This window comes from Atractosteus spatula, chromosome 2 (assembly GCF_055471065.1).
Source record: "Atractosteus spatula isolate fAtrSpa1 chromosome 2, fAtrSpa1.hap1, whole genome shotgun sequence".
Lineage (NCBI taxonomy): Eukaryota > Metazoa > Chordata > Actinopteri > Semionotiformes > Lepisosteidae > Atractosteus > Atractosteus spatula.
The window spans coordinates 37452359-37478906 of record NC_142707.1 but is presented as its reverse complement, the minus strand read 5'-3'; the positions used below and the strand labels follow the sequence as shown (position 1 = coordinate 37478906).

Below are 26548 nucleotides of genomic sequence, written 5' to 3'. Positions count from 1 at the left end.
TTCAAAGAACTTTAAATAGATCCACCACTGTAGTGCAGCACCCACTTAGGTGACACACAGCAACAATTACGTGCCAGCAACCCCATGTATACTATACAGCAGTAAATAAATTATTTCACCACTTGAAACAAGGGATACATTTACAGTAGGTAGGACAGGTATTACAGTGCTCCCTGTTGCCATAGTGGTGCAGTGAATCAGAAATTCAGGTCGAGGAAGAACAGTGCTAACTACTTGTTCAACAAAATCACTTACAGCAACAACCTAATTGTTTTCAGAGGTGCCCAATTCCACCACCAAACTGGCATTGCCTTGCTTAGCTTCTGATTTCTGCTGATTTACAATTTATTCAAATATTTACAATTTCCTGAAAGCAACTGTTGAAGGACTGAGGCAGAGTGTGTCGCAAAATGTGGCAAGAAGGGGTGACATCCATGGTAAACAGACTCTGCTTAAAGAACAGAACAAATTTACCCAAAGGGTGAGTAAATCAAAAGCTAAGAAACAGCATCCCAACAAATCATCTGATTTAGGATGTCAGGGAAGCAAGAGCCTATCCCACCAAGCAACAAGTGCAAGGCAAGATACACCCTGTACAGGATGCCAGTCCATCGCAGGGCAGACAGACACATATTCACACCCTAGTCCAATTTTTCCTGAAGCCAATTAACCTACCAGTAGGTCTTCGGACTCTGGAAGGAAACCTGAGCACACTGCGAAAACCTACACAAACAGGGAAAGCATACAAGCAGCACAGAACTACTCTCATTACATATTTATGTTTCTGAAAAATAAAGTATATATTGATTAAATGTTTATGGCATTATTTTGATTAATTATTTACAACAAATGTATGTCAACAGAATTTACAGATAAGTGTTCTTAAAAACAAAAGTCACATTCCTGATAATTGTGAATTTATTGCAGTGCAAAGTTATAAGCCTTATAAATTATGAAGGGGTATGAAAATCATATGATAAATCATTGCTTTAAGTTATATTTTGTGTGATTTTAAATGCTCATTTGTGGCAGTTAAGCATTAAGGCAATTCCATTTCACAACTGCCTATCAGTGGCAACAACCCAATCATGAGATTGTTATTGAAGTGCAATCATTTTCAGGTTGAAATACTGAAGTATTTCCCAGTTTTGGAAAGCAAATGTACTTAGACTGATGTTTCACAAATTGGGCTGCTTTGCACTATTAGAAATCTGTTGGTAGAAGTGCTGATGGAAGAGAGTCAGTTTCACCAGATCAGAGTAAAAAAAGAGACAGACAGAGAGAGATACAGAATATGAAACTTAAAAGAATAAGACATAGATCTTATACCAGAGTGCCTAAAAAGTGAAGGTATATATGGCCTCTATACTTGCTAAAGGAAAACCCAGATTTGTACTGTATTTACAGTATATTGCATTTGCTCAGTATGGAAATAATTTAAGTGGATCACATTATACAGTATGTGTTTTTCAGGTAAAAGGTGAAAAGGCTGAACACTTTGGTACAACACTCTTGGAGAAGAGTGCCATTGGTAGAGACGGGTATAGAAATATTACATTCTTTTACTCTTTTCTTCCAACATTTTAAATTACAAAATGCTTTGCAAATTAATTGCACAATGTAATAATTGCGTAAATCTCATTATTTGAAAATAAACCAGTTATATATATCATTATATATTAATATTCATGTTATATATAAAACAATATGTCCACCCGCTTTATTTCTGATTTCGAAGACAAAAATATTTGGTCAGTTATAAGATTTCCTTCAGCCATGTCTTGAAACATAGTAACAGATTATATGAGCAGTTCTTCATTTGTACTGTATATACTGTAGCATTAAGGCCTATGAGCAAGTCCCACATTACTGTATATACTGTGACTCCGGAGAAGAACTGGTAACTTTCCTTCCAGACAAAAAAAATAACACTTCAGTAACACCAGAAACCAATTTTGTGTCAGCAGTGGGATATTGAGTAGTCTGAGATTTCACTTTTTTTCTCAACATACAGTACTGTTAGGTTGAACACAGAACCTTGTAAGAAGATTGCAAGGACATAATTTTTTTTTTCTAACAAAAGTGTTAAGGATAAAAGTTGTGCTTTTTTTCCTACTACTAAGTTTTAAAATTACAATTATTTCAAATTACAAATTAAAATAGTTAGAAGAAACTTTTACAACAATCCCACATTTGTGAAAGATGGGCTTCACATGTGAGTCTTCAGAATTTATTCGTAAGATAAGAAAGATCAGATCTACTTCTATAAAAAGAAAGGAGTATGAAAATTGCTCACCACATTGACAGATTTTACAAAGGTTTGTTTGACGTGGTATTCCCCTTCAATACAGAATGCAGTCACCACCAATGGGAAAATGCCCTGTTACTGATGTCATACTGAAAACTTGCACCAAATTAGTACTGTGGTGGGCCAACCATGTCATTCCAACGTTTTCTTCATAGTTTGGAATGGCAGGGGCCATCTGTTCAATTTCAGCCTACTTTCTATCCTCTATCCAAGCGATGCTCCTGGATCACGGTTGTATACTGAATAAACCCCCGAATCTTTATGACTTTTGCCTTTACAATACCTGTATATGGTCCTCCCCATCCATGTTCACCAGATTAAACAATCTATAGTTGCTAGACAGAACAAGGTCTTCTTTTGGAGACAAGAGTCCTCAGAGTGGCCACCTCCCAAGTGTCTCCTCCATCTCATAACTCATACTGCAAATCACTTGCTCATGATCATTTTGCTGCCTCCTCTTCTACAAAAATGGAACAGAGCAGCTCCTGTTATTCAAACCTCAGGGAAAGGTGCAAAAACCCCAAGGAAAACATGCCTGGGTCCCCATGGGGCTATCTGATACAAGATCTCAGTATGATGTCAACAACAAGATACATCCTGACTGTTGATGACTGCATTCCTTTTAGCTGAGATTATAATTTCTTTTGCACTCTCTCACTTTCAACACAGCTGTTTTATAATATGTGGTTAGTGAGAAGCCAGCAGAGAATGGCTTGTCTGAAGCTTCAACGGCAAATGTCATGCATTCTCCCACAACCTTGGAAGCCAGGATAACACTCTGGGTATTGATGCAATATTTGGGGATAACGGTGAGTGAACCATTGCATTATCATGGTCATAAGGCTAGATCAAGAGGCAGTAATGTGAATCACATCTTCCCTTCCACAGATGTTACAGTAGAAACACAAAAAGACTTGCCACCAACCCCAGACATTCTGCCATTCCATTGACGATACCTTTCGGCTTCAAGGTCTCTGAAGCGATGATGCTTCTATAAAGGAGGTGAAAAAACAGACAGTGTTGACATAGTTGAGAAGTTACTGCAAAGGCAAGGATTTCTGGCTGACTGCAATGGAAAAAAAATATTGGAAACTGTTAACTGTTTCAACATATCTTTCACATGAAAATTGTTACAATTATATAACAATAATAAAAGCAAATCACTATATATATGTACTGTATAGGTTATATTATTAGCCATATAAACATATTAGTCTGTTTTGGAGTGTGCTTCCTGAGGATATGGTGCTTCTGAATTTGAGACCACATTTGAATATGGAGAGGAAGCACCATGCTATTCCTCATAGTGGACACCAGGCCGACAGTGACGATCGTACACTCCATCCGTCTTCCCATTATGTGCAGATGCACTTCACCAACCTGAAGTTAGTAAAGCAGTGGGATAGGTGATCCCCATGTTCAGGGGGACCACTGCAATTGTTGAAGCAGGGAACCAGTGAATTATGGAACTGGTCTGGATTGCTCCCATCCAGGAGACATACTTAGTGTCTGCCTCCTAGGGGGCCCAATGCATGGTGTTAACTCCCTCCTTCTCAGCTGGAGTGCGGTTCTTCTGTGTGGATTACCAGAAGCTGAAAAGTCACTTCAAAGGATCCATACTCTATAACACAGACCAACAATTACCTCAACCACCTGGCCAACTCTTTGTGGTTTTCATTACTGGATCTCCACAGTAGCTACTGGCAGGTTTGATTTGATCCGTGAAGCATGCCCCAAGACCACTTTCTTGACTGGACAAGGATTCTGGCTATTCAAGATGATGCCCTTTGGCCTCTGTAATGCTCCAACCACATTTGAATGATGCAGAAGGCCCTGGAATCCTTACCCTAACACAGTGCCTTGTCTATCTCGATGACCTGATGCTGCATGGCAGTTTCTTTGACCACAGTTCCTACATCCTAGGCCTAGTCCTCAAACTAATGACTGCTCCCAAAGAAGTGCCACCTAATGCCGAGGGAGGTCTCTTTTATAGGCCACCATATACAGTAAGTGAATCTGGAATTACCACCCAGGAATGATAAGTTAGTGCAGTGCAGGAGGTGCTGGCACCCGTCAACTTGAAGCAATTTAGAAAGTTCTTAGGGTTGGCACTGTACTACTGTGTTTTTGCTACTACCATTGTCCCACTTCTTGAGCTCTCCAAAAAAGGTGTAGAGATCGAATGGAGGCAAGGCAGGAGGCCTTCAATACATTGAATATACAGTCTTAGTTGCCCCAAGTCCCAGTACAGATGCCAATGATGAAGGACTGGGAGATGTATTGTAACAGAAGAAAGATGAGAAAGAGAAAGTCATTTTATACTACAGCTGGATGCTGATGCCCATGCAACACAGCAATAGGAGAAAGACAAGCCTGATCCTTCCTTCCAGTGGTGAGTGCGAGTTGGGACATTGCATGCCTGGGAAGAGATGGCGGGTGCACTGGGTGCTGGATCCAGGCCTTAGGATGGAGCAATTATTTCTACACCAGTGTTCCTCCACATCCGGATAGGCAATGTGGCAGGTAGCCATCCCTGCTGCATTATGAGAGCCCACCGACAGCTGCCTGGTGTGGGTCATTTAGGTGAAACTAAGACTCTCTAATGTCTCAGACAGTAGTGCCAGGAATGGTCCCAGGAAACAGTCAAGAGCAACCCTCCTACCCCTTCCTGTGAGTGCAATGAAACAAGGAGCCGTGAATATTCTAAGAACTCTACTTAAGATACCAAAGGGACACAGGTTTATGCTAGTCACGATGGTCCACTTAATTCTCTCCCCAGAAGCCAACACCCTACCAGACCAGGAGGCCAAGACTGTGTGTGATGCCCTGATAGAAGGCTTCTTCAGCTGGTTTAAAGTCCCTTGGTAGATCCACTCTGACCAAGGCAAAAACGTAGAGTCCAGGGTGTGTATGCACGCAGGGGGCTGGTTGGTTGTCCTGCACCAGGACCAGCTGGCCACCTACAGAGTTAAGACCAAATGTCAACCAGTCTCTTCCTGCTATCCTAGCCCCAGTTGCCCAGAGGAAGGTCCTGAGACAGCTCATTCAGACGCTACAGGAAACTGTGCTACACCTTTCTCTCTCCTTTGTGTCTCTCTCGCTCCCTTTATTTTTCCCTGGTGAATAGCACATCTCTGTAACTAAAAGGGCAATAAACCCTCTGCCTTTGTGAAACTGCATACCTGCCCCTCCTGCCTATTCTATGTCACCATCTTTGGGCTGATTTACCACATTATTATTATTATTATTATTATTATGATGTTGTTGTTGGTGGTGGTGGTGGTGGTGGTTTTGTTCATGTGATGGCGACAATACAATCTCTAATCTTTCAAAACAAAATATCCGGTGACTGCATATGTTATCATTGTGCTCTCAGGAGTGGAGATATCAGCATTTGTTTGTCTGCATTTATGCAGTCCAAACACTACGTGGTACCTTGCAACACTGCAATTTACTGTCCATGGTAGAAAAAAAGAACATATTAAACCACTTACAGTTTTAAATGTAATTTATTATTTTATACTTATATTATTTATAACTTTTAATTTTAAAAAAATCTTTTTAAAGTTTTCTTGGGTTTAAAAGTTTACCAGTTGCCATTTAATACGCATAAGAAAAAAAGCAATTGAAAAAAATGTATATAACTTAAATTGACCACAGAATCGCTTCTTTAGACCTCAAAAGCGTCATTGTATCTTTGAACAGCTTAAGTCAAAGAAATGTTTTACTTTTTACATATTTCGAAACAGAGGATTTTCAAATAACATGGTAGGAGGTGTGTCCAAGATTAAAAGGGAGAACACTGATAATGAAAAATAATAAATGCACGTGTACAGTATCATATTCATGATATTGATGTTATCTGAAAAACCTTATGCTAATAGTCGAACTACACTTCACGTCTGAAAGACCAGGCAAATTGTGTTCATGAAAAGAACGTTGCCTTGGTAACACAGTAAGGCTTTTTCCGTCTATAAATAGATGCGATATTCATTTTCCACTCTTATGAGCATCATGTTGTAAAGGAGAGTTAACCAGACCTGCTCCACTATAACAAAAATACATGTTTGTTCCTTGTGCTTAGGTTCACTGTTTAAAACAGCCAAAAAAAAAAACAACAACTTTGCAGACATGTTGAAACTTTCTGAAAAAGCGAACGAGCAAACGGGGACTAAAATCCTCCTGGACGCCATAACAAACGACAAAATTCACTTGGCGAGGTTTATCTTGGACGCTCTCGACGGGAAGATTATTAACGCAAGGACAGAAAGAGCTCAGACCCCTCTAATCTCTTCTGTTCTATTACCCGATACACAAATGAGATCTAAATTTATGAAGCTTTTGCTGCAAAGAAAGGCGGACGTAAATTGCCAAGACGAAACCGGACGTACTGCTTTAAGTTATGCTTGTGAAAGAGGATACCTGGACGCGGTGAAAATACTAGTTCAGAATAACGCTGACCCTGAGCTGGTAGACATGTGGGGGAACACCGCTCTGATTTACGCTGCAGTGACCGGACATTCCCCCGTGGTAGAATTTTTAGTGCGGGCGTTCAAAAGATTGGGTCTTAATATTGACCGACCAAATCGGGTTGGCAACTCCGCAGTTGAAGTGGCTAAGTACCTGGGACACAAAGACTGTTTTCTCGCCCTAACGAGCAACGCCAAGAAACCTCATGCGAATGAAACCTGTAATTGGAAAGAGCCGCCACAGGGTCAATCGCATGATAATATATGCGAAGAAAGGTTGGAGAAAAAGTTATCCAACTCCTTAATAGTAAGGGATAAACAAGATAATCACGTATTCCCATCAATCCAGACAAGAAGTGCGTTTACAGCGAATGAAGCTTTAGATATTGGAGGTTTAGATAGAAAAAAGTCTCCAACTTTCGGAAATCAGTCGGGATCTATGGATTCTATAGATGAGGCTGATGGAGAAAGTGGAAGCTCTCCTGATTGCCAGGGTCTCGTCTTTTCCAGTGTTCTTACTCCAAGGCCTCGGCTGCGCTCATTGAGTGTTCAGTATGCCAGTACTAACCAGAAGCAAGGGGAGAACAAAAACAATATTCACCCCTACCTACCACCTTTATCACAAACCTCGGATCTTCGCATTTCAGCTATTAATTCCACAAACCCAAACAAAAACAAGCAGAGGAGTGTTGGTCTAACGTGCCTTGATACCACAGTACCAATCTCGAGCTCTTTCTCCAGCTCTCTGGGTATTTTGCTTACTCCCATTGCAGCAGCGAAAGTTGGTAAAAAGGAAACAGAAGATGAAAAACCTAAAAAAGCAGCCTTTGACTCGGGCGTTAGACGATTTCATGAAAGTTATTATCTCAAAAGATGCAGCTTACCAACGAGTACCTTAACTCCAGCACCCCCTGATCGGTTGATGTTGCCTTTATTCAAACCCAAAAGTTTGCCAAGAAACATACCTGCAACCATCACAGATTGCTCCAACACCGTTTCGCCAACGGCTTCAACGACTTTTACAGTCCTGGGTAACAAACTGTTCCGGCGATTCACTTTTCCCGAGTTAAAAAAAACTGCCAAAGACTTGCAAGGGAATGAATGCGCTGATGCTTCGGGCGGCAGTCCTGAGTCAGTCATGCGGGGTCTGCCGAGGTCTGAGACTTTTCCCATGAGCAAGAACCACCCTCAGGTGGGAAGTAAACCAAGCATCGACAGTATCAGCGCTGTGAAGTGCGAATTCGAGTTTCACTTTAAAACCACTTCCTCGTGAATATTTTCTTAATCTAAGGTGAATGCACACATTCAAAAAAAAACAATAACCGATTTCCTAAGGATGAGTATCAAACCCATGGCGGCTTACCGTGTTTTTAAGTTAAGAAATCTGACGTGGTCATTTACAGTATTAAATGTACTGTATTTTGCAATGGGAAATTAGTATTTGTGTTCAAGATAGACTGCAGTATTATTGTTTTGGTGTTATACGTTGATCTGTATATTTAAAGCATTTGAATCAAAAATGTCTTCTTTTTAACATGATGTCATATCTCTTCATTTGGAAAACAATAAGGATCAGTCGCTTAACTGCAATGTACAGTAAGTGAAACGATGCCTCTGTTCGTCCTAAGCAGTTCCTGTTGACACTGCTTATAAGTACACTGTCGGTTTAAATACAGTATGACGTGTTTTATACTTTTCTGAAATGTACACATAAAATAAACATTATATATCTAAACATATGCCATGGTTTTGCAGGTATGTGATATTTGTCGCTGATTGAATGTGCGTTTGGACATATGCCAAAAAGGAAGTTTATTATGTTTCTTTCAAATCTAAAAAATGAAAGTTCTTCTCATTTTTACAAGTAATCATGTTATTAGTAAAACAGATCTTGTCTTCTGAGAAGCTATCTAATTGCATACCCCCCCCCCCCCCATCTATGAATCGATCAGTCAGCAAACGATCGTAAAAGTCTCACTCTCAAATCAATAAGGAACGTATTCGAATGTTTTTAGATACACATTGATGAATGTACCGACCCTAGTTTTAAAATGATAAGAAAAGTCCTTTTTGGCGCGCCGGGCTGTTTCTTAAAGAACTTAAAGGACCTCGAGCATTGTACTGTCATCTAATTGATGTTATACAGTATTTAAAAATAATATTTCAATAACAAGAAGAGACTGCTCAAGGAAAATTGCTTTCGAAGATCAAAATCTAAATTACCATGCCTCACACATACTCGGAGAACTGTAATTTTCGATATACAGTACCTCGTGACATCGGAGCGTCCAATAATGTTTTATATATTGTTGCTTCTGTATACAGTATACAGTATGTTCGGTCTGTAGTTATCTTATGAATATCAGGGTAAGATTATATAGAGTGCTTTCTTGGTATCGGCTGTAAATGGCAAAAAATTTTGAAAATGCTCGCACATGTAACAGAAATGCGTGTTACACAGAAATGTGTCTCCTGTTAAATGTCACGAAGACTAGGATATAGTGACTCAAAATTGAATGCAACATGTACAAATAGCACTTCAAAATGCAGAATAAACAGAGTACCAACACCGTTTCACTTATATACAGTAAGTAAGTTGAGAAATATTTTCCTTTTGTATGTTATGCACATTTTAGAAGTAGGAGGTTCAAAACTGTTCAGACCATCAATAGCTTGACAAACTAAGCATAGGATGCTAAACTATAATCAATGTCTTACACATTCAAACGTAAAATAGGCAAGATATTTGTGAGAACGAAAGCTTGTCGGCTACAGTCCCTGTGTCTCAATCTTCCATCATATCAAATACATTTATTTCCCTGTATGTAAATTGGGCTTTGTAAATGACATGACGAAGTAAAACATCAAGACAAGTATGACCGGCGAATGGGTTACCGAAAAATGCAAACAATACCCATAAAGGATGACAATAAGTTGAAAATGTACCGTATTAGGTATATACAGTATAATAAGGTCAAGTTGATTTTTTAGTTCGTTTTGATCGTTGCAAATGGGTTACTCAATAATCGAACGCTTATAAAAGCAGCAGGTAAGTGGGAAACAAAAGGTTATTAATAAAATGTTCTGTTTAAATCATTTCAAACATCCTCATCTTCACCTGCAATGTTATTATTTCTTTTCACATAAACGCCCTATAAATACTAACATTCCCGTATGCAACTTTGTACAGTACCGTGTTTGTTTTGGAAGACCTGAATTAGGTTGAGTCTTCCATAGGCATGACAGACACGATATAAACTACTGGTTTTAAGTGACAGCATGGGTGTGATGATTATTGGGTCGTTGCTTTTGCTTCACACGGCTCAGCACACACATTACAGCACGGCATTACGAGCACACGTCGGAACTAGTGCTCTGCCACACAACAGCAGCAACCTTTTCCATGACGGATAATATACCCAAACCTCAGCTGCGGTACTGGGAGATGGAAAAAGGAGCTTTTCAGAAATAGCTGCCGTCGTATTCTTCATGAAACAACTTAGAATAAGTTCCCTTTTCATAACGCCTCCTTAAATCACGCTACAGCTCCTCATCTGCACTCTGTGGGCATTTGTAGAACTGCTTCAGCACCGAGTTAGTTTTTTTTTTTCTCTTACTGCAAGCAGTCTTGACTGTATCAGTCCTCTGTTTATCGCTACAGTAGACTAAAATGCTGCAAGCATAAGTGTTGCTTTAAGTATACCTGTGTTTTAGCTGCACTTGCAATGAACTGAACAGTTCCCCTCGCGGTCGCCGGAGATCACGTTTGTCACTCTTTTGAGATTTTAAGAGACCAGGCTCTCATCTCCATTCTTGGATTTCAATCTACAGAAGGATGGAGCTCGCCAGATTCAGGACCATGGATAGCACTCGAGTTCTGCTTTGTATTTTTAGTGAGTAGGCTATTATTTTTCAGTAGTGTTATTACTGCAGCATGTACACATTCGATCCAATTTGCTTGTTATGTCGAGAGGGGCATCGTTTTAAACGTGCGGAGTAAAGAAGAGAAAATTTCAATGTACAATAAACGCGTTACAGCAATGATATGCGAATGAAGTTAACATTCTTCGTCTATAATGGGTATACATGTAATACAATCATAATGTATAATGTAAGATGGACAGTTCAACTACTAAATTAAAATATTAAATAACAACATTACTCTCAGGCATATAGCATACTTATCAAGGAATTTTTGCACCTGACAATTATTCCTCATTAACACTTACAGTATGCACGTTAAGTAATTTTCAATGTTACAAGTTATACTCAGTAATTTATGTGAATAGATTTTTACTGACCTTTAAAAAAATAGAAGCAGACTTTCTGATTGCTGTTGTTGCTGTGATTCACCTGAGAGGAACTGTATGACTATAAATACTGTATAATTGATCTCTCCTTGCTATTATGCTAAACTAGACATTGTGTACCTATACCATTAACTGCAATGGAGGTTGGCAGTAGCTGTAGACTAAACACATTTGAATATTGTGTGACAAAACACATATTGTATTATTTGAACTCCTTATAATACAGTTTTTTTTTTTTAGTTTTGAGTGAACAATACTTTGAACATTTTTTTCCAGACTTTCTGGTTGGAGTTGTATCAGAGCAAGAAGTTGAAAATCTTTCAGGATTGTCTAACAACCCCAACAAAGATATATTTGTGGTTCGAGAGAATGGGACAACATGCTTAATGGCAGAGTTCGCTGTCAAATTAGTCGTCCCCTATGATGTCCTGGCACTCAACGGAATAGATGTAAGACACCAGTTTTATTTTTGTTTTTTTAAATGTACAATGTCATACAAATCCTTCCAAAAGTAATTTTCGTGTTTTTCTTGTTCGAGAATGCTAATAGTTATAACTCACGTTATTTATGTGGTATGTGGTAGACAGTTGTGCTTAGAGGACGACCAAAAGGACAATTGTTTTCTATAATATTTTATGTACGTCAGAAGTGATGAAAACATTGCGACAACCAGTGACTGTAGTACGAAAAATGCATTGCTTTCAAATATTTCGTTCTAAAGTGCCCAGGTGATATGGAACACTTTTCATTTAGCAGGCACTAATTTATTTCAATATGACATACTGAAATAAAAGAAAAATAATGGCTGTTTGATTTGTTTAAGCTAACGTTTTTTGGACAACAGTCCATTGTTGAACTATCTGGGACATACTGCACATACTCTCAGATATACTGTACAGTACATGCATTTCCTCAAATAACATCAAACACATACTGCAGAAAATGAATAAGCGCAAAACAACTAGGAGAACGGTATTTTTCCTTTTTCATTTTCGCATTTAGTAGAAAAACGGTTTAAAGCAGGTTATTGTAAGAAAGCATGAGTAAACCACTTAAGTGGGAGGATAACACTTGATGTAAATACCATTATCACATTTAGCTATGAGAGTGCACAATTATTGCTTTTTTTTTGTTTAGCTGATTACAGAACAAGCGCAAATCACACTTCCCCGTGGGGCTGAGATTAAAGGTAAATGCGGGAGTACAGAAGCCGAGCTTCAGATTTCTTGGTTAAGTGACGCCTACACTTTACGCCTGTTTTTCATTAAGGTAAGCCGCATATTGTCAAACATTACAAATCTAGCTGAGTCAATGTCTGAACTGCTCTGGAAAATATTATTTATTAAGAAACATTTTTTTCGCCACCTACTTCATCATGGTTTGTTTTAAACGGACACAACAACTGTAACAAAATCAGCATAGCGCATTCTTTAAAATGTTTAGTGACGATGATCATTTTTATTAGTAACAGACATAAAGTCACAGAGGTAGCAGTAACTGAGAGTGTTAAAAAGACTAACGATAAATAACAATAAGGAAGTAAATTAATCTAAGAGAAAATTTCAATGAATTCCTTAAATCGTTCTAAAACTTTTTTTTCAGGAAGCACATAACTTGTCGAAATGGCAAGATGTTTTGTGGAAGATCAACAAAATTCAATTCGTTTACGACACTTCTGAACAGACGCATTTCAACAATGCTTATAATCGTAAGTAGGAAGGTATTTTCTACACCATGTACAAAACACGAACAGTATGTCCAGAAATAACTTTTTTTTCTTCTTAGACGAAGTCCTGTTTCAATTCCAACAAATGTAAGCCAGTATACGTTATCTGAAATTACAAAACCATCTTCAGTAAGGCTTCTTAATGCTTAGCCGACAAAAGACACTTTTAAAAACCTTAGTCCAGATGTTAGATGTTGGTTGTTCCATGCAAAACGGGATACCTACAGTATTTAATCTATTCACATTAGATTGTTCGACGTTTCATGGAGGCCCTAAGCTTCTTTAGCATGTTAAACTACATCAGAACATTGACTTCTAATTGTTAGTTATCTTCATTACACAAAGATGATACATGTTACGGTATTATTCTTTTTTCGTGTTTTATCTTACGTATTTTAAGAAACTAGTGGATGAAAAACCGAACTGGCAAAATGGCAATGGTCTTCTCTTGTTTGTAACCTCAATGTTATACAGTATTTTAGCAGTACTTTATATTATAACCCAAAGAAAGGCCTTTCAAGGATTTTATTAAACTTCGGAGTGTTTTCTTGACGGAAAAGCATGTCTCGTCTTTGATTATTATTTTTATACGGTACTTAACAGCGTTAAAAACATAATGACATTCTGAACATTTTATGGCAGAGTACATAAACATAAAAGAAAAAAAGGTGAAGTACTGTCACAATTGATCAATCAAATATTATTTTCTTAGAAGAGAGCCTGATTCGGATAGATTTGTTATTTCTCACTCTTATGTTCTTATCAATTTTTGAACAAGAAATGTAGAATCCAAAAGCTTAACATATTCGCTTTGAATTAGTCACCTCGGAAACATTTTAATGGACCAGTTTTAATATTTCAGAACATATTTTCAACATTTTCACACTAAATATAAATTACACTCAGATTTACATATCATTGTTTTTGCGGTAAAATATTTCAACGTATTGGTCTCATTTACTAATTTAAAGTAGCTTAAATGGAAAAAAAGTAGCCATTTTAAATGCACTTACTGCATATGGAACTAGAAATATATATATATAAATATATATTGGGTAAATATATATTCTTTTTACAGGATATACTGTAAACATTAAAAGAAAGTGTACACATTTATGAAATGTGATAGCTTTAAAAGTCAAGCAGTAGTCAGACATAGAAGTAGTCGCTTTCAAATCTAGATTATACTGTACAAAATAATTATTATACACCGAAATAAAGGTCAAAACAGGAGTGTCATATTAAAAAAATACAATTATAAAAAAAATATATTGTAACTTTGCAGTTTTAAAACTGACATAAATCTTTTGTTTACCTTTTAACTTTAGTTATAGTATATTAATGTGCTTTATTGTTTTGCATGCATTTTTGAAACCTGGTCTGAATATTCTTATTTGCCATCTACAAATCTTCAAATCTACCCAGAATTTGCATTTAAAGTCAAGTCAGTGGACTTTACTGAACATTGTTCATCTCTTTCTCTGCTGTTAAATTGTTTTTTTTTTTAATGTGTGTCCTGCTGATTTGTAAAGCAATGTCTTAAATGCTAAATGATCAGGTGGTATTGTATAACTTAATTCAGTAAGCTACATGTGTATAGTTTGCTGCAGTTATGATGACCTAAATAACAAAATGCCCTTCCCTAAGGGCTAAAGCCTACCACATTATGATGAAGCCACAAACATACTAGAAAACTAGCTGCATCATAAATAACTTTTATTATACCTCTCTGCTTTACACTGTATCTCAACTGCTGATTCTGATTTTCCAACAAATATTATTTTGGGATACAATTTTATCATAGTTTGAAAGCAAAACAAAATAAACAACAAAATTCAATACAAAATACATGTAAGTAAGGGAGTTTGTAAGACAGGAAAGAAAGGTGAAAAGGGACACATTAAACATCATTAGAAGATATTGATCTACAGTACTATAAGGCTGTCACTGAAGTATGATTTATATTTTTTGTCTCTACCAGTAGATTTTTTTTCCCTTTGTCACAGGATTCATTCAATAGGAAGACCTATTTGGCAAATACTGTGGTCTTCATCAGATCCCAAAACATGCACATTCTAGTATCTGATATGTTTTCAAGAATATACAGTATATATTTCTTGTAGACTAGAGTAGGTAGGTACAGTAAAAGGCTGAGAACCTGAAAGAAAGAGGCATTTATTACAAACAGATGGATGCTTATGACATGTAGCTAAGAAAATATTTGACTTTTAGTGGATTTCCAATGAGTTTGCAATGATTGGGTCCATTAAGAGAGAGACAGTCCCTCTGCTTGTAGAATAAAACAAAAGATCCTGTAATCTATGTGGTTTAGTTAAAGCTTTTTAATGGATGACCTCAAATACAACTGTGTCTCAAGTACTCTCAACTCCACAATGTGAAGAGTTTTAAAAATGCTGTACGTTTCTCAACCATACATTTGTTTGCTCATTAGTCCAACTGAAAGCTAAATTAAACCTAATTTTCGTTGTAGGAGAGTAAATTAGTAGAAATAATTATATTATTTTATTATGGAAATAAATGGACATCCTACATGTCTAATAGCTAAGACCATCCAGTCAAATACAGTATGCTTTAATCTTATTTGGGACCTTGATTCTACTATATTATCTATGGATATGTACAGAAAATTAGGGAGCATTTTATCGTCCAAGTAAAATGGACAAAAAAGGGCTCTGACTAAATAAAATATGGGGTATATAAGAAAGCAATGGGATTAAAACATGTAAGCATTGAACAACATTTTGCTTCTGAATAAAGTATCATAATAAGCTGTAATCCCAATGGATTGGAGTGAAGTATGAAGTTTGGACTTTTAAAGTATGACAATGAGAGTATTGTTCAGATTTTGTCTATGTTACGGACACAGCCGAACCTCATTAATTACCAATTAACATTCCACACATGACTCTTTATTCAAATCCTCATCAACCTGCACTTCACTGCTCGGTATTGAACAGCCTGCTGTTTTCCTGAGCTCTCCTACTTCCTGAAGACCTTCAGTGAATAAGCCCTTCTACTGCTCTGGATCCTGACACCTCTTGCCTCACCGACTTCGACCTCGCCTAGTCCCAACCCACCCTTCTCGCTACATCACAATGCCAGATCACCTCCGCTAATCATTGTTGTTGTCCAGCCCCCTGGTTCCGAAGAGGGCAGTTTGTCTGGTTTTCCACTCAAAATCTTCTCATCCATCAAACCTCATGTAAACTAGGACCAAAATACATCAGGCCCTTCCGCATCATCTCACAGGTCACCAGTGTCTCTTATCGCCTTGCTCTTTCCCCCACCCTAAAGGTTCACCCCACCTTCCACGTGTCCAACCTCAAACCCCTTTTTTGTTCCCCTCTGTCCCCCCAGCAGAAACCCCCCCTCCCCCTCGACTTATTGATGGGCATCCCACCTACAGTTAATAAGATCCTGAACTCCAGCTGGAGAGGTACCTTGTGGACTGGGAAGTGTATGGCCCTGAAGACAGGTGCTGGATTTCAGATCCTCGACTGCTCCTTAATCTGGGAGTTCCATCAGACCTTCCCAGACAAACCATCCAGGACATCGGGAGCTGTCCGTAAGGGGGGGTGGCACTGTTACGGGCACAGCCGGACCTCGTTAATTACCAATTAACATTCCGCAAATTACCTTCTATTTAAACCTGCACTTCACTGCACAGTATTAAACAGCCTGCTGTTTTCCTAAACTCTCCTGAAGATTCTTCCTGAAGACCTTCAGTGAATAAGCCCTTCTACTGCTCTGGATCCTGACACTGCTTGCCTCACCGACTTCGCCTTCCCCTAGCCCCATTGGATTTGTTCACCCTCGTCCACGGAATCGACTTGCACAGGGTTCTTCCTGTCTAATAATCTCCAACAGCAATTCTAACAAAAAATGTTAATGGTGGTAGCGGACAATTCAGTCTGCAACAAGCAGGCAGTCTATTATATACTTTATGGATGAAAATAATAGCTGAATGGTCGAAGTAAAGAGTGCTATTTTGTTCTCTGAGCTTAATAGCAGTATTAATATCTGGCTAGTGCCTACTGGAACTTTAAGAATTGATAGAGCTGATTTTAAATAAATAGAACCGGTCACACTCTTTAAGTGAATTTTAAAGTATCTACAATCAAAACTTCTTAACAGAAAGTACTAGTTAAACAATGCAACCTGGATGATGTGATGGCAGCCAAAGTATGCCAGTATGCCTCTCACACATCAGTTACCAATGGGGAGGAGGGTAGAGTGGTGAAGCCAATTCATAGATGATTAGGAGGTATTGATGGTGAAGGACAGGGGGAAATTTGATCAGGACACTTGTAGGGTTTAACACCCCCCACTCTTTTAGAGAAACACCCTGGGACTTTGAATGACCATGGAGAATCCAGACCTTGGTTTTACATCTCATTCGAAGGACGGCACCGTTTTTACAGTATAGTGTCCCCATTATATACAGGGGCATTAGGACCTACACAAACCGTAGGGTGAGTGCCCCCTGCTGTTCCTACTAGCACCTCTTCCAGCAGCAGCCTTAGCTTTCCCAGGAGTTCTGCCATCCAAGGATCTGACCAGGCTCACACCTGCTTAGCTTTAGTGGGGCGTCAGTTGCGCCTTTTTACTGTATAGTGTCCCCATCACTCTACTGGGGCAGGGTGCAGGATGAGGGCTCCCTGCTGGACCCACTAACACCTCCTACAGCGGCAACCTTAGGTTTCCCAGTTTTCTCATCCTGGTACTGGCCAGGCACCTGCTTAGCTTCAGTAGGGCGCCAGTTTTGAGTTGCAGAGTGGTATACAGTAGCTGCTGGCTGATATACTGTATGGTTTTGTGGCATCGCAAAGATATATAAAGTTGACTTCAATGTCTTTGCTGTTTCGTAGGTTAAAAATGTCTAACTCTAGTAATGCACACTTTATATTTTCTTGGCTTTTGTCAACCAGCAACAGTGGCACTGAATCTTATCAATTATCAGAAAATAAGCAGTTGCGATAGGAGAACTCTGAATAATTGGGTACTAATTGCATCTAAGTGGGGAAGTGCTTTTGGATTATCTTTGATGAAAATTGCATACAAACATTATTTATTATAGGTCTTGATTGGCCCTAGTGGGTGTATTGTATGCAACATGTAGTGCATGTAATTACCACCTAGTAAAATATAATAAATTATTGGAACATCCAGTGGGTCCTGACAAGGCAGTTGGCATAATAGAGGTGTTCACACCCAGCATCCATTTTAATTATTTTCTTAGTTTTCATTCAGTTTAAGGTGGCTTTCTCACTTGCAAGGCCCCAGAAATCACGATAAAGGAAGCAAGGTGGACACCCTCTCTATAAAAGCTTTGAAAGAAAGGGCAAGAAAACTAAAAAGCAGCTCTTTATCTCATAGGTAACAACCACAGATAATGACTAATGCACACCGCATCTCACTGACAGACTTTATTATGAGTTACTGTATACCAGTGACTTCAGTGTCAATGTCAGCTGACAGAGGAGAAGATTCCTGTTCACTCCTTGTTGTGAAAAGAAACCAAGAGGTTTGATCTTATTCAGGCATTCAGGTATTAGAGAGGTAGGGAAGGCTAAAATTCTTAAAGAGATCCTCAGATCTACTACTAAAAACAAAGTGAGCTTGGATGGACTCCAGTTTTTTGCAATGATTCTTAAAAAATGGTTTACTGTACATCCCATCTGGCAGAAATGGTGGACAATGGCTACCTTTTTAATCTGTGCATTGTTTGCCATCCAGAACAATAATTCTATTAATTCTGGAAATGGTTTTGTTATTTTTTCTTAATTTTTAATGCTTTGCTGTATCGACCAACATCTAATCTTTCATGATGCAAGAACCAGTATAATTAATGTACAGTATTGATATCAGATGTGATCTTTCATTTTCTTAAAAAATGTAAAGATTTTTTAGAGATCTGAACCTCTCAACTGTTATTATTAGTGAATTTAGAATCTGTTTCTAAATTTCGCTCTAAGCAAATGGACACATTTGTGTGTGTCATATTCCATTGTGATCAGGCAGGCCTTCTGAAGCGCTCTGATCATATGTGGTGCCTTTTCCACATTTGCAACCAAGCTTCTTGTAGCTGTGCTTGTAGAACATGTCAATATATGTTGTATTTCCAATAAATTTGAATATTAGACTAAGAAAAAAACAGATGACCATTTCAGTAACATCTAATGAAATACAAGTGCCACCTATCGATCTGCTTTGAGCAGTAAATGGATGCAAGTGACATACTGAACAGAACTGTATTATACCGCAGTGTTCTTGCCGCTGGTGTGAGTGGCAGCATCAGTGTATGAAATAGAGAACTAGGGATGGGTAAGAACCAATATTCTTCTAATTCATACTTGCATTCTTATATAGAAAGCTTGTAGAAGGAAGTACAGCTAAACCTCATTGTGGTAGTTGCAAAATGTCAGACTTTACAGGTCCATTTTTCACTAACCAAAAATGTCTAATAACTAATCCCCTTTTTTCTGTGAGCTTCTGTGGAATAACAAGAAATTCACAAGAAAAACCAAGCAATATTGGGGCAAACTTGAAAATTAGGTCACTTTTAAAAGCTACTGTATGTTAAGATCAACCATTTTGTCCACCTTTGTAGTGAGCTTTAAAGGTGCTATATAAAATAAAAAGGTTTTATTATTATTATTATTATTATTATTGCTGTTGTTGTCCTTTGTAGATGCTTTGTAGCTTGTTCTTTGGGAAGGTGATCATAATTAATGTTTTACCGAATAATCCTTATCACTTAATTGGATAGTTGTTTGGTTTCATGATTTCCCAGTCCTTTGTTAAAATTGTTTTGGAATAGGTAAATCATGCAATTGTACACCAAAAAGCTTAAGAAAAATCCTCAAATGTAAGATTTGTACTGCTTTACTCTGCCACTAGAAGTTGTTTGGGCCTCTGTGACTTGAACATAAATTCACATGTGGTGATTCAGTTAATTAGATAATTGGTGAAGGGCTGAGAGTCACATTTTCACATGTGTTTCAGTGACTTTTGGTGTTGGCTTTCTAGAGTGTTTCTTTTGTGTGTATTACAGAACTTTGCTTAAATAAATTCTCATATTTCTCTTTTTTTTCCTTTTCATTGTGACTTTCCATGTGTTCAAACCTCAGGGTGGTTGGCCTGTCCCAAATATAGATTTTTTCATTACAATTTATGGTAATATGTTATTTTATATACAAGAAGCTACTATTTTAAATGTGTAGTGTAAAATGCAGTTGTAAACATATTAACTTAATTATTTATTAAAACAACAATGTGATATCATCTTATAAAATAAAATAGTGCTAACTATTTTTGAAAGTGCAAAGATGTACTGTACACTAACATACAGTACAGTAGTGCAAATTGCCCATTGAGGTAAAGGCCTCTTTGAGAGGATCTGAACAGCAAACTGGAGGATCCAGGAATTATGACAGGTGATAAAACCATAAGAAATCATTTAAAAAGTTAATATCAGATATGAAGATTGTCCCCTGCAATCAAATCTGTTGATGGTGTTGGGCTAAATATACTTCTATATGTTGACAATGGCATCACGTTGTATCTGTTGAAGGTATGGGAATGCAGTAGTGATCACTGATAGATAATAGATATTGGTCTAATAGTTACTGGTCTCTGATACTGTGTGTCCTAGTGGTCTTTTAAGCTGTAACGGAGCTTGGGAGAAAAGAACAAATTCTACACAGACAATGACTTCTGGAATGGCCTGCAACAGTTTTGGTGATGATACAGTCATCCAACCATGGACTGATGAACTCCCTTCAGATTTCAGATTCTATTTACCACAAAGGCCTTTGGAAGTCATCTGAACTGAGACATGAGAAGAGACATGGTGAATTCACATTAAATTCATAAGAAGGCTTTGTGGGTATATATGTTCTTAAATATCAGTACCAGAATAGTGGGTTGGAATACACATATTAGTTCTACAGACTCAAATTTCAGCTATTCAGATGACACATACTGTAAATTATACTTATCTGTGCTCAGTAAAGGTGCATAAAATAACAAGAGTGTGATTGTTTCTGTACATATTTTGTCAATGTTATAGCCTAATTATTACTGATTTTTGCATTCTGAAACAATGTGGATTTATTTTGGAACTGATCATATGCATAATAAATACATACAGTATAATGTACTATTAGTGTTATGTGAAACACCCTTAATATCTTGTTATATATCAAGTTACAGTATATATGTTGCTTTAACAATTGGCACTGTGTATTTCTAGCTGGGAAGCACACTGCTAGCTCGCACCGCCTGTCCGCCCTGGTGACTCCAGCAGGACTTTCTTATGTGTGCCAGGCCCCGCAGACTCTTTCACTCATCTCCAGTGATCATCAGAAAGGAGTAACAATCTCGATGTCTGACATCCAGATCCAGCCATTTGACATAAAGAGCGACTTCATGTTCAGTGAAGGTACAATTAAAATTTACTACAGCATCAGATATACAGTATAAAGACAAATGAGACCAAGTGTAATTATTCATTAGCAGAGTGCGGCAAAATACTAATGTGAAGTAGCACACGTTGGCAAGGTAGAGTAAGTTGAATGCCTCTCTGAATTAGTACAGAATTTTTTATTTGAAAAAAATTAACTAACCAGTATTGCCATGGCAACGTTCTTATTGTTACCAGATTGTTGTCTCAGGCATCAAATTACCTTACATGTTATATAAGATATATCCAAGCCTAAGCAGTGAAATACTGCAGTGTTGTTATGGAAATAATAGCGAGAAACAATTGCATGTCAGACTGCATCTGAATGTTTTACTGAGGGAAAAAAAAGTGGATGCAGTGCTGGGTATGGTATTCTAAACTAAAAAAAATAAGAATATTATGTAGATTAGAGTGATGGACGGGAAAAAGCAGATATTACAGCTATTTAAATAAATGGCCTAAATGCTTTCCTTGACTTGGTCAAGTTTTTTTTTGGAACATCATCAGTCAGGCTTGAGTAGTCTTTACATTGTCCTATTCCAAGACTCCTGAGACCTTGCTGTGGAGCAGCTGTTTTCAAGGCCTATCTCATTCATTGTAGCAAGAATGTCATACTCTTCCATTATGCTAGAGTAGCAGAACTTCACTTTTCAAGGTTTCAAAATGAGATTTTAGATTCCAGAGCAGTAATTGTGAAGGTTGTGTTTTTCTTTTTCATTCTTCTGTGAACATTATTTTTTAATTAGGTTTGTGTGAGACTAATGAAACATCAAAACATATTTATTCATAAATATACTGTATGACTCATATACATTTAGGTTTCATGAACACAGTAGTTTGCTACAAATACATTTGTAGATTTAAAATAAATGGATTCTATTTTGTGTTTTGCTGGTTGCTATGCTTGTTAAAATGAATGTGTAAGAAAGTTTTTCTTTAGAAAAAAAGCAAAGTCACAGTAAAGCTGATATAATTCTTGTGAAAAGTTTGATATTATTTTCTTTTGTTAGAAAAACATTCACACATTTTTATCGATTTTCAAATTAATTTAAAAGAATAGAATACTAAAATATAACATTTGTGCTCTCTGTGATATCTAAGTAGCACAATAGCTTAACCTCCCAGTATCAGCTATTAATGTTATAAAATCGATTTAATCATATAAATATTTTTTTTTGTTTTAATGCTTCCATTGCTCACAGTAGAAGATTGCTTGTTATATGATATTTCACTTACAAGTACAATGATAATTTAATTAGTAAATGATGAATATGTATTTCACACTGGGAGGAATAATAGCATGTCCTTTAATATAAATTAATGCTTGGGTTCTCAAACAATTTCTATGCCTGAACAAGGTTATGCTCTTTCTTTTATGCTGCACTGATACACTTGGATTATGTGTTGAAGAACAACAAATGGCTGTTTTACATACAAGGCTTGTATGTAACTACTTGCGTGAATTATTTTATCATATGAATACCTCTTTGAAATACAATATATTGTTTCTAAAACTGTTTAACTCACTCAGAACAGAACTGACCATCTGCTTGCACTTATACTCGGTTATATAATATTAATGATGAGATGCAAAATAGAAGTATTCCCGAGAAGTATGCTAATCAAATGAACATCAATAGAGTGCCTTGTCTATGAAATGGAGGGGCATGTACAGTATAGTGACAGATAACAGAGAACTTTGTGCTTTTTTTAATGGGTATACAGTATCTCTTAGCATTTACGGCAGATCATGTTTAATGTGTGGGTATTTTCACAGGAAGCACAAATGTGCTTGCATATTTGGGAGAAAAGCTTGAGAGTGTTTTTTAAACAGTCATTTATTGCACAAACAAATATCTGAGCTGGACATTTTTTTATCACTTAGTTTCTCTTTCGTTCGTTACAATTAAAAACATACAGTACCTGTACAGTACCTGTATTTCCCCATCATCTATATCTGAGAAATCAATGTGTTATATAATTATAACTGAGATTAACAAAATATGTATGAGGATATACGGTGTTATGTATTAACAGTCATAGATTTATTTCATCTGTTTAATATACTTTTTTAACAAAACTTAGAAACCAAAAACTGTGGTTTAGTTCCCATGTGTATCTATTATTTTTACATGTATACAAAACATTTAGTTTGAACAAAATAAAGAATCACACTTATGAGGGACACATTTATTGTAATGGAAACATTTTCTGGAAAATTATGTTTCTCAGACTTCCTCCTGCAAATGATTGTCATCCTGATCTCAGGTTCACACATAATCATAATTTTGGGAGTTCTTAACATTGTCTGCAGAATACAAATGCCGATAGTCTTGTTTATTGTCATAGAGTTATATTACAGTACAATACTTATATACAGCATACAGGTACAATTACGTTAAAATGATACAATCAAAATATAATACATGTGTATTTTATGTAAATGCATCTTAACCTGTATGGCAATTATTAATTAAAAGAGCTTGTTGACATATTTTGGCTTTACTACAGTCTGATTCCAACATACTGTAAGTTAATGACTTAACAATTATTTTTTTCTTTTTCTGAGTACTTCCATTGTTGAACTGCTAAAGTTTAAATGTTTTCAACTTCAAATATTAAAGCTTCAAGCTCTTTCAGATTCAATTTTGGAAGTGATCAATAAGCTTGTCTGTTCCTTTGCTTTGATATTGAATTTTAGTCCTGCTTCTCTAGTGCCTTCTACTTCCTATATATTCCTGTCAGGTCTGAGTAGTAATGTCATTTGTTTCTCTCTCTCCACAGCCTATAAATGTATTACTGACCAGAGGGAACAGCTAGAGGAGACCTTGCCGTTGATTCTGGGAATAATTCTGGGAATTGTCATTGTAATTACTCTTTCTGTCTATCATATCCATCAAAAAATGACTGCAAATCAACCACAGCTTCCAAGAGACAGATCACTGTATAAGAATATGTGATGACTTTTAATATTGTTAAAGAAAATAACAGTTAACAGTACATTTTTTTCATAGGAATGGTAATTTATTTACAGAGTTCTTGAGTTAAGGTACAAATATGATTAATTTTAATTTGAAAGTTACAGGTATTATATCCATGATTTTAATTAAAATGGAGAATCTATTAAACAAGCCATTCAAAAAACATGAAGCACAATCTTTAATATGCTAAAGTATTTATTTTAATGCTGCATTTGAAGATAGAAACAGGCAGTACAGTGTATTATGCAAATTATGTTACACTATTATTATTGTTATGCATTTTTTACATTGTGTTCCTTGCTTTAGACAATATATGCTTTCTTTACCAGGTCTCACAGTATGAAGTGCAACATTAATTACTTTGAATGTATAAATATGTAAAATGTGTAAATAAACTTATCGAAACCATAAGAGAAACATTTAATTTTCTCTGTAGTGTATGCTTTTGGCTGGGGTAGTGCAAAATGTGTATTTATGTGTATTTTATGCATAATATTGCATAAGAGAAAAAAAAACATTTATGTAATGACTTTAAAGTAAACATGTGCATCAGGAGAATTAACTTAATAGAACTGATGAACTTTTAATTGAATTTAAGAAGTTAAATGTGAAATATTCTATTTAACAAAATAAATTAATGTAACTAATTTTCTTTGTGTACTCTTGTATATTCTATGCTTTTTAAACATTCACTTCTTTTCTTCCGTTTGAAGTAATTCAATGAAAGTGAGAACTCAAATATCATTCTCTCAGGGGACATTAATGGGATCTCATTGCTTTTGAGAGAAATATTAAAGAGCTCTGTCATGTATTCCAGAGTAAACCTACTTGTTTCTTACATTGGAATGTAAGAAACAAATGTGACTAGAATAGACCACTGTACCTAGGACTAAATCTCAGGATTTTGGTTACTGTACTTTTTCTGAGCTGCTCAATTGCTGTGGAATACCCTTTCTCCAGCTTACCCAGAGGGTATTTATTTGACTCTTTTCAAATCTAAACTTAAAACTCACATTTTTACTATGGCCTGTGTTTGATTGCCTTCTATTAATCCTGTATGTTCTATTTTAATTTTTCTTACTTTTTATTGTATTATTTTTGTCTTTTTCTTCTTTATGTATAGCATCCTTGGGTTTGGAAAGGCACCTTCTTTAATAAATAGATAAATTATTCTTATTCTTATCCTTATTAATAATAAGAAGAAGAAAAAGAAGGAGGAGGACTAATAATATAATAACGCTATAATAATATAGAGTTTTCCTCTATACAGGAAATCAGAGTTTTCTAAATACAACAAAAATGGCAAGCTCTCTTATTAAGGTTCAAATACTTACCTCAAGGCGCTGTCACCTGAGACATTTTCTCTGCCCTCCACTCTCTTTTCTCTCTCTCTGTCTTTTCCTCTTTTCTCTCCGTACCTGCTTGTTTCTATGCCGTGTTCCTGGTCTATTGATGAAACTCTAAAAACTAAATGATTTTTTAGGAACTTAATAAACAAAGGTAAATCAAAGTGAATTTCAAACCTCTCAGCACACATCTCAGCAAACATCTCCTTGCTCTGATGCTCCTATGAACTTGACACTACATTGAGATACCTTAATCTACAGTTCCAATTGCAGGTAATAATATCCAATTTAAAAATAACAATATATTTTTAGATGTACTGTATGTGGGAGATGTACAATAAAATATTTCGCTACCTTAGTTTGTATTTAATGTACAGTATGGAGCCTTAAAGTATGGATAACTTTTTATACTATGAGGGAACAAAAAATGGTTAATACCACATTGAATATTAGAAAGAAAAAATAATGTTTTAGCATTTTATACATTTGACGAAGGATAAAAGTAGTTACCTCTTGCTACTTTCTTAGGGTGGAATTAACCTTTACTTGTTCCTTTGTACAATGCACACTGATGCGGCTCACTGATTTTTATTAGGTAACTGCTTCCCTGCAAATCCATCTACAAAGAACAAGAAAAGCAAATGTGAATAAATTAAAAGCTGTATAAAACCCCATTTTCACTGCAATCAGTGATTTGTAAGGGCCTCAAGAATATCACCTCAAATTTACAAATGCCTTACAAGGTTCTTGTTCGCTGTTACTGCCAGTATTATACAATAGTTGCACCATGTCCCTTGGTGCTTCAAGGAGAATAGCATTGAAAACACCTCGTGCCCTAATCTTTATTGAGTAGAACAAGTCCTTGAAGGACTGAAACAGTGAATAAGGAAGAGATGCTAGAAATGGAATGGCAGAATATTCTT

At 36.6% G+C, this 26548-nt stretch overlaps 2 protein-coding genes across 2 annotated transcripts; both read left to right on the top strand.

The window, feature by feature from the left end:
- The first annotated feature begins 5806 nt into the window (after positions 1 to 5806).
- On the top strand, positions 5807 to 8514 carry LOC148839652 (uncharacterized). Its single transcript, XM_088907089.1, has one exon. The coding sequence runs from the start codon at positions 6440 to 6442 to the stop codon at positions 8048 to 8050; it is 1611 nt and encodes a 536-aa protein (XP_088763215.1). The 5' UTR covers positions 5807 to 6439; the 3' UTR covers positions 8051 to 8514.
- A 1560-nt stretch (positions 8515 to 10074) lies between these two features.
- On the top strand, positions 10075 to 24926 carry lamp5 (lysosome associated membrane protein 5). The gene is made up of 6 exons (XM_088933453.1): positions 10075 to 10670; positions 11364 to 11536; positions 12225 to 12356; positions 12690 to 12795; positions 21089 to 21277; positions 24083 to 24926. Exons 1-6 carry the CDS (start codon positions 10613 to 10615, stop codon positions 24256 to 24258), a joined length of 834 nt encoding a protein of 277 aa, XP_088789579.1. The 5' UTR covers positions 10075 to 10612; the 3' UTR covers positions 24259 to 24926.
- Positions 24927 to 26548: the final 1622 nt, after the last annotated feature.